Source organism: Trachypithecus francoisi, unplaced genomic scaffold (assembly GCF_009764315.1).
Source record: "Trachypithecus francoisi isolate TF-2019V2 unplaced genomic scaffold, Tfra_2.0 Lachesis_group11, whole genome shotgun sequence".
Lineage (NCBI taxonomy): Eukaryota > Metazoa > Chordata > Mammalia > Primates > Cercopithecidae > Trachypithecus > Trachypithecus francoisi.
Window position 1 is genome coordinate 107661300 of NW_022681456.1, and position 14921 is coordinate 107676220.

The following is a 14921-nucleotide window of genomic DNA, read 5'->3' on the forward strand; positions in this document are numbered from 1 at the left end:
ACTTACTGAGAACAGTGAGTAAAATATACATGGCCTCTACCCTCACTGAATTTATGGACTTCTCCCTAGGAGACAGAAATATGTTAATAACAAATATAAAGTCATAGCATGGGCATAATATTAAGTAAATGTAGAGGGTGTCATAAATGCAAATAACAGTGGGAGTGGGAAGTGATTGTCCTGTTCTCTAAGTTAGGAAATACTTAAGATGACTATATGGAAGGCTAAATCTCAAATTTAGTTTGGGGCTTGTTGAACTTGAGGTTCCTTTGAATAAGTCTCTCAATAAATGGACCTGATGCTTAAAACAAAGGTCTAGACTAGAGAAGCAAATTTAGAAGCACTTGGCTTACATATGGAAGTAAGTACGAAGGAAAAGAACAGAGTCTAAAATTGAGTATCAGAGAATTATAACATTTAATGTCTGGAAAGAGCCATTAAAGGTGACTAAGAAGGAGAAGACATGAGAGGCAAAGATGAAACCAGGGAAGTATGATGATGTCACAGAAGGCAACAGGTAAAGTTCCTGATCAGGGGAAAGCATTTGAGTGTTGAATTCTAATGAGGTCAAAAGGTGATGACTGAAAAACGCTTCAGAATTTTAAAATAATGGATGTGATTGGCAACCTTCTTAAGAATAATTTCGGTAGAGACAGGGAAGCAGAAACCACAATAGTATGCATTGAATGGTTGGTTAGGGGTTTGTGAGAGGCAGTAATAAGAAAATTATTTACCTACAAACAAAAAAATACAAAAACTTTACTAATAAATACAGTGTCTTGCAATACTTTGTGCTACTCTGAACTCCTCAGTCTTAAACCTCCCCCTCCCAATTTGTGAAGCATTCTGTCATAATGAAAGGCTGAAAATGTCAGAAGCAGCACCTTTCTTAATTTATCACCAGAAAGAGGAATGTTTGAAAATCAGACATTCTTTCTGGGATTGATCACTGTCCTAGTATCTTAGACTTCATTTGTTTTAGGCCAAAAGAAACATAACTGTTCCTAAAGACTAAATATCTTCCTTGATCTTAGGATGAACTGTGGAAAATTTCAGAGCACAGACACATCTATTTTCATCATCTTAATCAGTGTCAAATCAAACTTTGAGAAACAGAACATTAGTAACTTCCCTCCCGGACTCCAATATACTTGTAAATTTCTCATGTGCAATTTCTTCACAGATTGCAAGACAACAGCAGCAGCTTCTGCAGCAACAACACAAAATCAATTTGCTCCAGCAACAGATCCAGGTCAGAAATCATAATTTCAATATACTTACAATTTTAAAAAAATATTTTCTGTTTCTTATCCTTAAATATCTAACTGAAATGACCTCCAAAATAAAATGACTTTCAGGCTAATTCATGACATAGCACCTCCTCTGCCATGCGAATCTTGCAAATGGTGTCTGTCAGTCACAGGCCCTACTGTGTCAGGGAGCTTCAATCTAAGCAAGCTAACAGTTATTTTCATCTTATGCTGAGAAGAAATGATTGTAGATAAAAGTTTCATTTTATCTATATTTTAATGTTAAATTGTGTCTATAAGTGTTCTTAACTGGGTAAGTGCAGGGAACCAAAGCAGAAAGGTACCTAGGTTTTCAGTTAGAGAAGTAGTGCCAGGGAGGACTTTATTATTGTATGCCGGAGAGCCATGTGTGATAAAGGTGGAACACAGGGATGGTAATAATTTGGTGTTGAAGTTGATTTACCTGTGGTTTTGCCTGGAGGAAACAAGCCTGAAGGCTGTAGGACCTCCATATTTTCGTTATTTGGAAATTTGCAATGATAAGGAGCATCAATACAGGAGGCAGCAGCTGTATTGGTAACAAAAAGAAAAAAAGTTTCCAGTGATGTCTTGTTTCCACCACTTGCTAGTGTCATAAACTTTGACAAAAGTTCAGCTTTGTTTCCCTTCTGACAGTTTGCTTTCTCAACAGCCCTTACTTCATATAGAGATTTTTGAGGATTAAAGGAAATCATGGATAAAGAGCCTTAGCATAGTGTCAGGGCACCTAGTAAGTGCTCAGTACTCACTTGCTGTGACTATCAAGGAACCTAATTCGTGGAGCTGTGAATCCAACCCCATATAACATCATCCATCTGGAGGCAACTGTTAGCTTTGCAGTATGCTCATCTGGAGAGAAATTCATGATTCTCTTGAAGTTGTATCTTGAGATCCAACATATTTTATTAAGTGTAAATATCATAAATGACAGGAAGCAAATGTGTCAAAATTATTTCACTCTTGTATTAATCTTGTTTTAACTTCTTTGCCATCCAAATTTCTCCCATCGTATCTAATTGAGTCAGGCACACGTAGTTTCGATGGATTTAACGGACCTGTCACTGTTCCTTCTTTCTTATTCTACCTGGAATTTTAATGACCTGTAGATAGCTTCAGTGAGACAGTGGAAGTTCAGTAAGATGTTCCAGCCAGGGACCTTTCCCCTCCTTAACTGTAATTATGATCAGCACATTTCTAACATGTTACAATCCATTCATATCTGAAGTTTGGTTATTCATTTCAGTGGTTTAAAACTGTTCATTGAACTTCATGTTGTTCAAAGTACACTGACTTTAGTCGATGGTAGCTGGTTATCTGCATTTAAATTTTTTTTAATTATCAAAACATAGATATTAATATTGTTATGGCACTTTCCTATTCTAAGTAAGGTAATTCCATAATCAGCAACATGGTAGTCACTTGATTTCACTGCAATTTGACAAGTATACCAATAGTTTTAGATTTTTATAATTTCTGTGATACTGAAATCAGTCCTTGGTTATACAGAATGGCAAAAATAGATTTCAACTCCTATTGTAAATGCGTGTAAGGCTCAATAAACTGTTCTGACCAGTTAGATTAGCCAACACCTTCAGTGCTTTCTTAGGAACTATTCCACAATTATGACCACTACATTCACAATGTGGATTTTAAGCCCTGTCATAATGACAGAAAGTTGAAATAGATGGATTCTTGCTTCAGAGCATGAAGTACTATAATTTATAAGTCAGAACATTTTTAATGAAAAGCACTTAAAAATGATATGTTCTAGAAATTCTATAACTATAGGAACTATATTCCAGAGAGCAAAGGCCAAGTTTAACAACATGCCCAAGACCACACAATTAGAAACTGGTAGAGCTAGGATAAGAAGCAAAGTTTTCTGACTATAATAGAACTTGTGTGGAGTATGAGAATTTTAAAAGCGTAGAATTTCTATTTGATCCAAGTGTTAAGCGGCCAGCCTCTACTATTTCAGAGTGGGAAAAGAAAAAGTCCCTAAAGGAAATAAAGTCACACTGAAAGTAATTTGAGGGAAACATTGAGATATTGAAATATATAAATATATTTGTCTTCTTTCTAGGGTTAGTGCAGATAAATGAAACTGACAGAGTCAAAACCCTTTCAGGCAACAAATAAGTACTGAGCAAGACTGATAACCTGAAAGAAATTCGTTTTCACAGCTTCCAGTATATTCATTAACTAAAAGTATAGTTCTGAAATATATTTTGTCAATTGTTACTTTGGAGAAGTCTTATAAACACTTAACAGTTATGAAAGTAACAACGTATTTGAATTATTGAGTCTACTCTGAGATTGTTCAAACAATTATGGAAAGCTCTGATGTGGTGGAATATATAGAAATAGGACATTAAAAATGTGGAACAGACTAATTTTCCCACCACATAAATCATTGCCATATTTCATTTTAGAATGTTTTTTCTTTCCTTTTCTCCTTCTTCCTACTGCCTCATTTTTCATGGAAGCATAGGGAAGGATAAAGACTAGTAAATATAGAATCTGCTATCACAAAAGGCAATTGGAGTGTATAACAAATATTTTAAGATTTATTTTAATTAAAAATGGATATATAATTGAATGCTCACAAAATAATTTACCATATATTATCTTATTTGACATTTGAAAATACTCATCTAGAATTTTGATCTACTTTTTTTTTTTAATACAGTGCCTTGATACCTTGTAGAAATAAACATACTAACTTATTCATCCTGATTGTACTTTCTTAGATGTTTTGTACCGTTGTTGCTCTGGACCTTAGAAAACAATGCATATATTGATGGAGTAGTAGACTGTAGTGTTTTATAGTCCACAATTAAGTATGCCTTTAAAATGTTTGTTTCATATATGAATACAAAATACATTATCTTGGTCCAGTTTTAGCAAAGGAATCCAATACATCAAATGGGTTAGACAGGTCTGCTGTGTGGATTTGATTGGTAAGAGTTAGAGCTGGGCAATTTTTTTCATTTGATGGATATGTCAAATGACAGGGAAGATAATATTTTCCTACATTTTGCTTATTGTTCTTGTGAGATCTCGCTAAAGGAGAAGTCAATTTAGACATCTTTATTCCATTTGAAATATATGTCATTTGATTTAAAAAGCATGAACAAGTTTGTTTCTTTGTGTGTATGCACAAACATTTACATACCCTAATACCCCGGTATATTACTCAGGGTTCCCCAGAGTCACAGAATCAATAGAAGATATAGATATAGATGATACAGATGGATATAAATATAGATGTAGATATAGATAGATATGTGAGAGGGGACTTACTGGGTGATTGGTGTGAGCCAATGAAGGAGGCTAAGTCCTGCAACAGGCCTTCTGCAAGCTGGAGACACTGGGAGGCAGGCGGCATGGTTTTCAGTCCAAGTCCAAAGGCCTCAGAACCAGGGAAGCTGTTGATAAAACTTTCACTCCAAGGCCAGTGGCCTCAGAACCCAGGAAGCTGCAAGTGTAAGTCCTGGAGTACAAAGACAAGGAGCCTGAAGTTGATGTCTAAGGACAGAAGAAGAGTGTATCCCAGTCCCACCAGACAGATCCACGCATTCACCTTTTCTCTGTTTTTGTACTCTCTGGATCCTCAGAAGATTAGATGGTCCCTGTCCACATTGAGAGGGTGAATGTTCCCCACCTAGGCCACTTAGATTCACGTGCTAATCTCCTCAGAAAGCAACCTCACAACACACCACAGCATAATGTTTTACCAGGTTGCTAGGTAATCCTTAATCCAGACAGCTTGACACCTAAAATTAATCATCACATCCAGGTTATTTCAAGTTTCTCTTGACATTTTAAAATCTTTCTCAATCTCTGATGAAAAGAGTGGTGATACATTTAACTGGTAGTAGGTAACTGGTGGTAGGTAAACTTACTCTGGAGAAAATGCCATAAGAATCAGCAAGTGAACCAGTTTTATTTAATTGCTCAGGTTCAGTTCTTTATGAACTATTTATATTTCTTTAAAAAGCAACCTTAGCTCTAAAACTACATAATTCTAACTGGATTAAAAACTCAATCTACATTTCTTCCTTATAAAGACTTTATAGGGTTACAGTCTCCTGCCAGGTTGACCCACCTAATTCATTAAGTATTAAGAATGTTTTCTGTTATTGTTTGCAATATCATAAATCAGTTTACTCTACAAATACGAGAACCATCCATCTTCCCTCAAGAACATGTCCACTTTTCTATGAGACTCTTAATTTTAGAAGCACTAAGAAGTTTGTCTTATTTTTCTACTATTCAGGAATATTTCCCTCTAATATTTTTGTTGATTGACTTAAAAGAGAATTTTTAAATTTCAATTTACTGTATCAAGCTGACTTTAATGCACATCAATACATGAGATGAAATTTTTAAATATTTAAGAATAATATATCATTCTAGATTATTTCGGAAGGAAGGGAAGCTCTTTTTTTCCCCTCTTATTCTGTTGACCGTTCTACAGTCCCCATCTTTTAGCAATTTTATTTTGTATTTTCTTTTTCACATCAAATCAACCTGTTTCTAATATTGATAGTCAGTTGATTTATGTTTCCAATAAAGATCCTGGACCAGTGGTTCATCTTGACCTGATTCACTGTTTTACAGGAAGTGACTGAGTGACCTCTACTCAGCTTTCATTATGACAACAAATTGAGTGTTCCTGGAGACCTAAGTTTCCTTTCATCTTGAAGCTTCTGGTGGGACAGGGTTTCTATAATTTTGGGCATGTGTGTGAGAAGTATGTCCTAGTTATAAGTTTCTTCCCCCTTTTCAATAATACTTAATGGAATTTAAGGTTCTTTATAGCAACTAATAGGGCTAATCCGACAATGTGTTCTATCATGAAATCTACTTAAGATACTTTTTAAGTGCAAGTTTAAAGATACTGTACTTCTTTTCAACTGTATATTTTATGATTCCCATACCAGGGCATCAGTGTTAGAACTTTTATAAGAGATTCCAAAAATTTACCCCATTTCCCCATCTGATTAACTTTTCCAACTATTGTTCATTGTGTTCTCTTGCAAGCAAAGAATTGGTATTTAATAATCTCCTGTCATTGTTTCTGATTCATAAGGTAAGCATGTGCAGGACTAGTCATAGCTTTGGGTCACTGATTCTGTCTGAACCTAAGGGCAGAGCCAAGAAAATATTTCCATTCTCTTGTATTCTTAGTTTGACAGTGTGCATTGCATAGTATATAGGAAGGAACTTGGTTGCTTTCGGTGGTATAGGATTATAATTACCTGTATGAAATGCAATTTTAATTATGTTGAGTAGTTTTTTAAAAAAATGATTGAGAACAGTGATCTGGAATAAGATATACCTGAACTCAGTCTTTGCATCTTCACATCTGATATCTGCCGTGTGATCTTGAGAAAATTGTTTACTCCCTCTGAGTTTCATTATTCCAATCTATAAAAAAGGAAATATAATACCTAACTAACACCTGGTTCTCTGAAGATTAAGTGGGATTGTGACTGGTATTTACCAAGTACATGGGCTAAACATTTTTGCCAAAGTCATTAGAGAGAAAAATGTGTTCTTTCTGTATTTCCAGTGATGAGCAATTCATGAATGTTCCCAGCCAGAGGAGAATTTCTAGGGAAAAAAAAAAAAAAGAATATACTTTACATGGTAGTAGTCACTAAAATCTGTGAGTTCAGTGTTCCATATTCATATGATTTTAGAACTATAAGAGGTTTTTAGAAAGGCTTTATTTAGACCTATCTATCTCTCATTTTGACATTCATAAACCAAAACTAAGTAAGGTTAGAAATGTTTCCCAGTGTCACATAAGTTGTTTCTTGTGGAACGATGGCTCAATCCCAAGTTACGTGAGTTTTGGCCCAGTTCATTTTCATTTTACCAATATTCTACCATTTAAGGCTTAATGGCCCTAAGTTTTAAAATGAGTTTTCTTTCCCTGGGAACTTATTCCTACACAGTGAAAATAAAACTTGACTTATATACAATTGAATGATTAAGTTGCAGTCATGGGCTCAACTAATTTGTGATAAAGGTTTCATTTTATTGGCACCAAAGTTCTCTGAGCTCATTAGAGTTTTGGTAATTCTTGAAAAATTATTATGCAGAAAGAAATCCATTGAAATATTGTACTGAAACATAATGTTAAAGGTGAAATAATAGTATGTACCTGACTGACCTGCTGATTTATGATTTCTTTCCCTGAGTGTGGTAGGCATTTTACCACCCTCAAAAGACCCTACACACATAGAAGAGCACAAAGAGATTACAAAGTAACCTTGTCTCTTTTGGAGTCTGTAAATGCCAAAAATAAACACGGTGCAGTTAAGGTAGCATTTCAACCTGAGAAAGACATGCATTAACTCCTTGAGCTCCAACTAATGTTATACATCATAACTGGACAGGATACAATTTCTTGGCATTCAGATAGAAGAGGAGGAAATATGGAGATATAAAGAAGTAGCTTTAAGGATGACTTTCTTCTTTGTATTTTCTGGATGCGTAACTTCCATTTGAGAAGACAGGTGGCCTGCGCTAAAGGATTCGTAAGGATAACTGCCCTGTCCTTGCACTCAGAGGGAGCCACTTTAAAATTCCTTAAGTATTCTCTCTTTTTTTCAATCCATCTCCTGGCAGTTACCTAATGGTAGAAATCCAGTCATTCATCTGATTTCTCTGTCTAGGCAAACCTGTCTCTGTAGACAGAGATACAGATTGACAGGTGTATCTATTTTCGTCTTCATTGATACAACACATGCTACATGGCTAAGAAAGTACCAAAAAGACATGAAAGCAACCATCTCAAACCCAGTTCTCTATGCTTTACTCTTCTTTTACCCAGAAGGAGCCACTTTAAAAATCTTCAAGTTTTTATTTTTTGATAGACTTCCTCCTAGTATTTACCTCTCTATCAAAAAATTTAATTATAGTACTATTTCTGACTTATCCACTTTCAATACCATGATCCAGGAAACATGAAGATTTACTAGCTCCCCTATTGCCACTCTGATATCCTCTCCTTTCCCCTTCCTCAAGATACAGTTATATAATGTATTGAGTAGGTACTATTAAACTTCATTTTACTTACAACCCCTTTTCTTATTCCATCGAGTATAAAGTGTTCCTTGGCACTTGCCTTGTCAGATGAGGATGGTGTATCTCCTCTTCTCTCACTCCCAACTGCCAATTTCTGTTATTTTTTTCTCCTTATGTTGTTGGTCTTATTATCTCCATAAATTGCTCCAAACTCTTATGATGAAATAAAACCTCCAGAATCTCCTTTCCCTGGATATGTGCTTTCTAGCCCTGTGACCTCCTGTTTTGGATGAATTTATCAAACATGAGAGGTTATATTTATATAGGATTTTTAACTACTCTATGTCTTTGATATTTTGAACGTTTTAATATTTTTATTGAGACCCTATTTGAAATAGCAAAGTCTGTATTGCTTTTAAGCTGATTACTATATTGACGTGATGCTGATGACAATGTTTAGAAGTTGTAATCCTGGTTTTATAACTTATCCTGACTTGAGCTTCTCACAAAAAAAAAAAAAAAACACTAAAAAATGCACTTAATGGAAGGACATTTTTTCTTTCTTTTTTTATCTGGAATCTCAAATTTCTTTATTATTTTTATTTTCCTGTTTTCCCATTTCTGTGTTTCTTCTTCAATCTTTGCAGTATGATTTCTGAAGTGAATCCTGAGTTCATTTAATCTATTTAGATAATTGTTTAAACTTTGGTTAGTGTTGCTACGGTCTAAAGAAGAGAGATCTGCATGTAAACTGAAATATCAGAGCGCAGAACCAGCGAGCTTCAGCATTGGGAACATTTTATCCAAACCTGCCATGTGTCTGGAGCAGCTGCTTTTTCACAAGTTGTAAATATGGCCATTCTGGAATCATTGAGATTGGCCCAGAAGGCAGACTGACAGTCATTTTTCCCATGACTTTTCAACTTCTTCCCAAACAAAATTACCTGTGGACAAACTTGAACTGTTTCTCACTGAGGCTCTGTAGTCCATATTCTCTTAACAAAATAGGGGCTGTCAGTGCTTAGATATGCCCCTGGGAATGTAATTTTCAAGTAGTAGAAACAAAACAAAGCAAGTCAACAACAACAGAAAGATTTGGGAATATTGGCCAAAGTCACTATGTTGGTCCAAAATGAACCACTTTTTATTTTACTTTAATTTACACAATAGTGTGGTAAAATAAATGCCATAGCTGTGAGTACTCATAAAGTCTTTAGAATGAATTTTTACCTCCTGTCTTTGAAAAGAGTTAACAAATAGGCAGAAAAATAAATGCCATTGAAATTAACAGAAGGTTAACAAAACGAGTTACTCTATGAAGAGCAGAGTTACATCATGATTCAAGACATACATTCCAGACATCTCTAACATATGGCAAATTTGCTTCAGCTCCCTATACAGAGTACTAACTTCTACTCTTTTGAGCTTTTGCTAATACATTTTCATGTAACTTACAAACAGTGAGAAACTGACTCTCTCTCTCTCTCTCTCTCTCTCTCTCTCTCTCTCTCTCTCTCTCTCTCTCTCTCTGTCTCTCTCTCTCTCGGGGATGTGTGTATTTAACACCATTATTCTTCAGGAAAGAGAGCCAAACAGGTGAATAAATTGGGAAAGAAAAGATGAGTAGGGAATTAAGGACACCTGTATGCCACTAGGCTTATCCCTAGTTTTCCCTTGAAGAAGAAGCAAAAGGAAAAACTGGGATAGCTTCTTCTACAAAGAGTATATTCTAGAAGCGACAAATTCTCAGTCTTCATCATACTTGACGTTACAGCAGCATTTGAAAAATTTGGTCACTCCCATATTTTTGTCATACTTTTCAGTACAGCCTCTAAAACACCACACTTTGCTTTTCTCTTTAAGTTTCTATTTCTTATTCCCAGTCTTATTTGGTAGATTCTCTGCCTGTCCTTAAAAGGCTGAATTGTGATAATGCTCCATCATCTGACTTCCATAGCTACACTTACTTTCTAAACGGTCTCAGTTGGTCAGTGGTTTTATATGTCACCCTGAAAGTAATATTCCAAAATTTGTCTCTCCAGCCTAAATGTCTCTCCTGATCTTCAGAGTCAGATACCCCAGTTCCATTTAAATGGTGATACGGTTTGCCTGTGTCCCCACCCAAGTCTCATCTTGAATTGTAGCTCCCATAATTCCCACATGTCGTGGGAGGGACCCAGTGGGAGGTAATGAATCATGGGGGTGGGTGTATCCCATGCTGTTCTCATGATAGTGAGTAAGTCTCATGAGATCTGATGGGTTTTTAAAGGGGAGTTCCCCTGCACAAGCTCTCTGTTGCCTGCCACCATGTAAGACGTCCCATTGCTCTTCCTTCATCTCCACCATGATTTTGTGGTCTCCCCAGCCATGTGGAACTGTGAGTTTATTAAACTTCTTTCCTTTATAAATTACTCAGTCTTAGATATGTCTTCATTAGCATTGTGAGAACAGACTAATACAAATGGATACCTAATAGGCACTTCAAAGTTCACACTTTAAAAACATATCCTTTAATTATCTTCCCCACTCATTCTTTCCCAGTTTCTCCTCCTCTGAATATGATACCATTTGTCTGTTTTCTGTGGCTAATACCTGGGAGACATCCTGGAATCCTCATTCTTTCACATCTCACAAGTAATCCATCTACATTCGTTTTGTGTCCAACATCTGTCAAATTGACCAACGTCATTTTTGTCTAAATTCACCATCATTTCTCAGACTACTGCAGTAAGCTCCTAACCATGTTGCTCACCTTACTTCCTTTGTTTATCCCCCCAAGTAGATTTTTCACATAGCTGCTAGAGTGATCTTTTAAATGTGATTGTGCTGTCCTTCTTGGTTTCTTGGAACATGCTGAGAGTGTTCTACCATCAGGTCATTTGTACTGGTTATTCTCATGGCCTGGAATACTTTTTTAATCATATAATTTAGATGTTTACTTCATTCAAATCTCTTCAAATGCCATACTTGTCAGGGAGGCCACCTCTGACAGCCCAATCCAAATTAATCCCAAAACTCCCTAGAGATATCTAGGGTTTGTAACCCTATCAAACAGTTTCGGGTACATAAATCTCCTATCTTAAAGATTAGTAGTTCCAGTAGCAAATAAGGTTAAATTAGTAATCTTAGGATTTGTAAGCCATGAACTATTTAGTATACCACCTTTGAAATGTCATTCTATTTCAATAAATTTTTGACTTGACATTATAAATAGGGAAAAAATATGATCCCTTTGTACTGTACTGGTAAGAAGAAGGAGCAGCCTATAGCTTATTAAGTATTTGGCACTTTACAGAGGTCATCTTACATTATCAGCACAAGAATTCAGACAGTTTGTGTTATTATATCCACTTTATAGATAATAGAACTGAGGCCTGTGTGTGTGTGTGCGTGTATGTATGTGTGTTATTCTGAGACCCTGACAGTTGAGTACTTTGTAAACTGAAAGGGTACCTTCTTCCTCCCTCTTCTTACTAGAATAGTAATGAGTGATTTAATTCAGATGATGTCTAGAAAATAAGACTAATTGGTCTTTCAAACTGAGTTAAATCTACCAGGTTGGCAAATTTGGCAGGATTTGTTTTTAAAGTAATTTATTTTTGCTTTCTGCAGTAAAACAAGAGATTGATTGTCCTTTTATAAATGGTGAAAATAAATATTTATACATCAGGAAAAGACATTTTCCACATATGCAAATAGTGCATACTACTAAACTTTCACCGATAAATGCTAAGAAAATAGGATGCTGTGCTTATAATAGATAAATATCATCTCTATAAAGAGAATTATCTTATGTTGAGACTTATATCTACATAGTAAATTAGAAAAAGTGAACTAATTTTTATAATGTACATAAATGTTTAACTAAGAGAACTAATGAGCAAGTTTTAATGTCATATACATGTATTTAATTACAGGTTTATATTAATTTATGTGTATACATTGTATATGAATTGTATGTGTGTTCATACATACATACTCAGGTTTCTATATATCTTTTTTTGATCATTTACTTTTCCTTTATCTTCTCTGTTTATAGGTGTGTGGATGTGTTGCATATAGGGGTGTGTGTATGTGTGTGTATATATTTATAATTTTTCTTCTCTAATTACCACCATTTAGTTCTGAATATATTCTTAATTCTCCTTCTACTTCTGTATTCCTTTTCGTGGCTTTGCCAACACCTACATCCATACCTGCTGCTGAATCGTCTGACATAGCCACTCGTGATTTATTTTACTCTTTTTATTTTTCCCTCCCATGTGTAGTTTCTTTCTCTAGCTAACTTTTTTCTTTTCCTTTTCATTATCCAATCAGATTTCATGTTTTCATTGAATAAAAACTTGATCAGTAATAAACAGAGTAAGTTGGAAAGATTGAGTTTGTTTTCATTTTAAAAGTCAATTATTTGACTATCTGTGGGGCAATTTGAGAGAGAGAGAGAGAGAGAGAGGAAGAAACAGAGAGAGAGAGAGAGCAAGAAAACATAAACAAGCCCGAAGAGAGGTTTCCCAGATAGTTAGTATAATATATTATGGCAATCTTTTCATGATCGAGGGTATGTTGTCATGAGCACCGGTGTCATGCAGCCAGAAAAAGAGGAGGGATAGGGCTGCTGGAAGGTAAATCAAGAGATAACAATAAAATTTTTCTGCTGCCTGCTGGAGGTATTTAGGATGTGTTTTCTTTATATCTTCATCCGCCCCTAATTGAGGATGCTTTAAAATTGAATGACTAGCAGTCAAAACGTGTTTGCTTCAAGCTGAGAAGAAAAATGCTGGTGTCTCCGCTTCCAAACTGATTGCGCTTTGTACACAACTGACAGCTACAGTCACTTTGAGTGACTGATAAGTGGGAAGCTTTGCCACTTATCAAGGAATGCAGGCTGAAAAGAAAAGACTGGAGCCGTTTAGATGCTTTGGCATGTTCAAAATAACATCTTACATCAGTCAGACTCAGGAGCACTAAAAGACGTTTAAAATGAAGTGATGTATATAGAATTGTGGTATATGTGTACGTATATATAGGAGAGACAAAAATCATTTCACAAGCAAAATTTCAAAGGGTAAAAGAAAGAGCATTGTTGTTGAGGTAACAATTTGTGAAATGAATCCAAGGTTAATCATTTATATACATTTGTGATGAAATTTCCAAATTAAAAAATATGTAACTATAGACTTCCAGCCTTATTTATATGAGCAGCTAGCGTTGACCAAATGAATGCCTCAGAGCACCTGAATAATAAGAATGTCATCCACTAACATAGATAGTAATTTTTGCCCTGAGGGAGAATCTCAATTCACCTCCCCACTTCCCTTCTTATGTAAATATTTAATATTTAACAAGTATTTTAAAAATATTCCATTATCTCTAACTGAAATATCATAGTTATGTAATAAAATCAGGTAAGTTTATATTTCTTCTTTTTATTTTAAACATAGTTTTGAGACTGTTCTAATGAAAGTATATTCAGATTTGCTGAGCTGTAAGTTCCACAAATAGGAACTTCTGAAAATAACGATTTTTTATACTCAGTGATTAGACTAATGTGTATAGAACATGCATCATCCTTTACATTTTCTAGGGCATTTATGTTTCAAAATATTTTGTCTGTGTATTCACACAATTTTGTATTTTTTGGACCCCTAATAAGGTAGATGCAATATTCCTCAATGATATTTACCCTCCTGTGAACACCATGCTCTTTATTTAAATAACTGGTTTCAGTTCGATAACCCATAAATAAACCTGTTTCTGTCCTTTCGTATGTCCTCATTTTAAATTTGGAGATATGGTAATAATAACCATATTCATGGTTAATTTTCCAAGCTTCCTTGGCTTGTGCCTGTGCACCTGGTAGGCTAAACTTCATGTATAATCTCTTAACTATTTAATGAACACCCAACTGCATGCTTGGTGGGTGCAATTCTTGATCCTGCAAATTATTTCACTCCTCTCATGCCATAGAATAGAAGACTACTAATGTTTTTATATTGCTGTACAAACTGGGGTATACTCAGTCATTTGAGTGAGCAGGAAGAATGTGTTAGGACAGTGTGGAACTCAGGCCATTCTGTGAACTGCTACAAGTCTTCAATAAGATAAAGAGCTTGCTAGACGCGCTTTAATTTAGCTGAGATTCTTTTTCACTGTAAGATTTTTTTTTTTTTTTTTTTGATGAGGGTAACAGTTTGGTAGTTTATGCTCTCAGATAAGCTACTTACCTCATCAGAGACCAACACTGTGGGTAGTACCAAATTAGAACTTTTTGATCAATAAAATAATTAATATAGGCCAGGCGCGGTGGCTCATGCCTGTAATCGCAGCACTTTGGGAGGCCGAGGCACGTGGATCACCTAAGGTTGGGAATTCGAGACCAGCCTGACCAATATGGAGAAACCCTGTCTCTACTAAAAATACAAAATTAGCCGGGCGTGGTGGTGCATGCCTGTAATCCCAGCTACTCGGGAGGCTGAGGCAGGAGAATCGCTTGAACCCGGGAGGCAGAAGTTGCAGTGAGCTGAGATCATGCCATTGCATTCCAGCCTGGGCAAAAAGAGCAAAACTCCGTCTCAAAAATAAATAAATAAA

The 14921-nt window shown here is 35.5% G+C and overlaps 1 protein-coding gene across 3 annotated transcripts in view; it reads left to right on the plus strand.

The window, feature by feature from the left end:
* Positions 1 to 14921, plus strand: part of SOX5 (SRY-box transcription factor 5) — a 1052575-nt gene that overhangs the window by 844445 nt on the left and 193209 nt on the right. For all 3 annotated transcript variants that reach the window (XM_033222675.1, XM_033222676.1, XM_033222677.1), the window contains one exon: positions 1184 to 1252. In XM_033222675.1, the coding sequence (XP_033078566.1) occupies positions 1184 to 1252 (69 nt within the window). The remainder of the gene's footprint in view (positions 1 to 1183; positions 1253 to 14921) is intronic.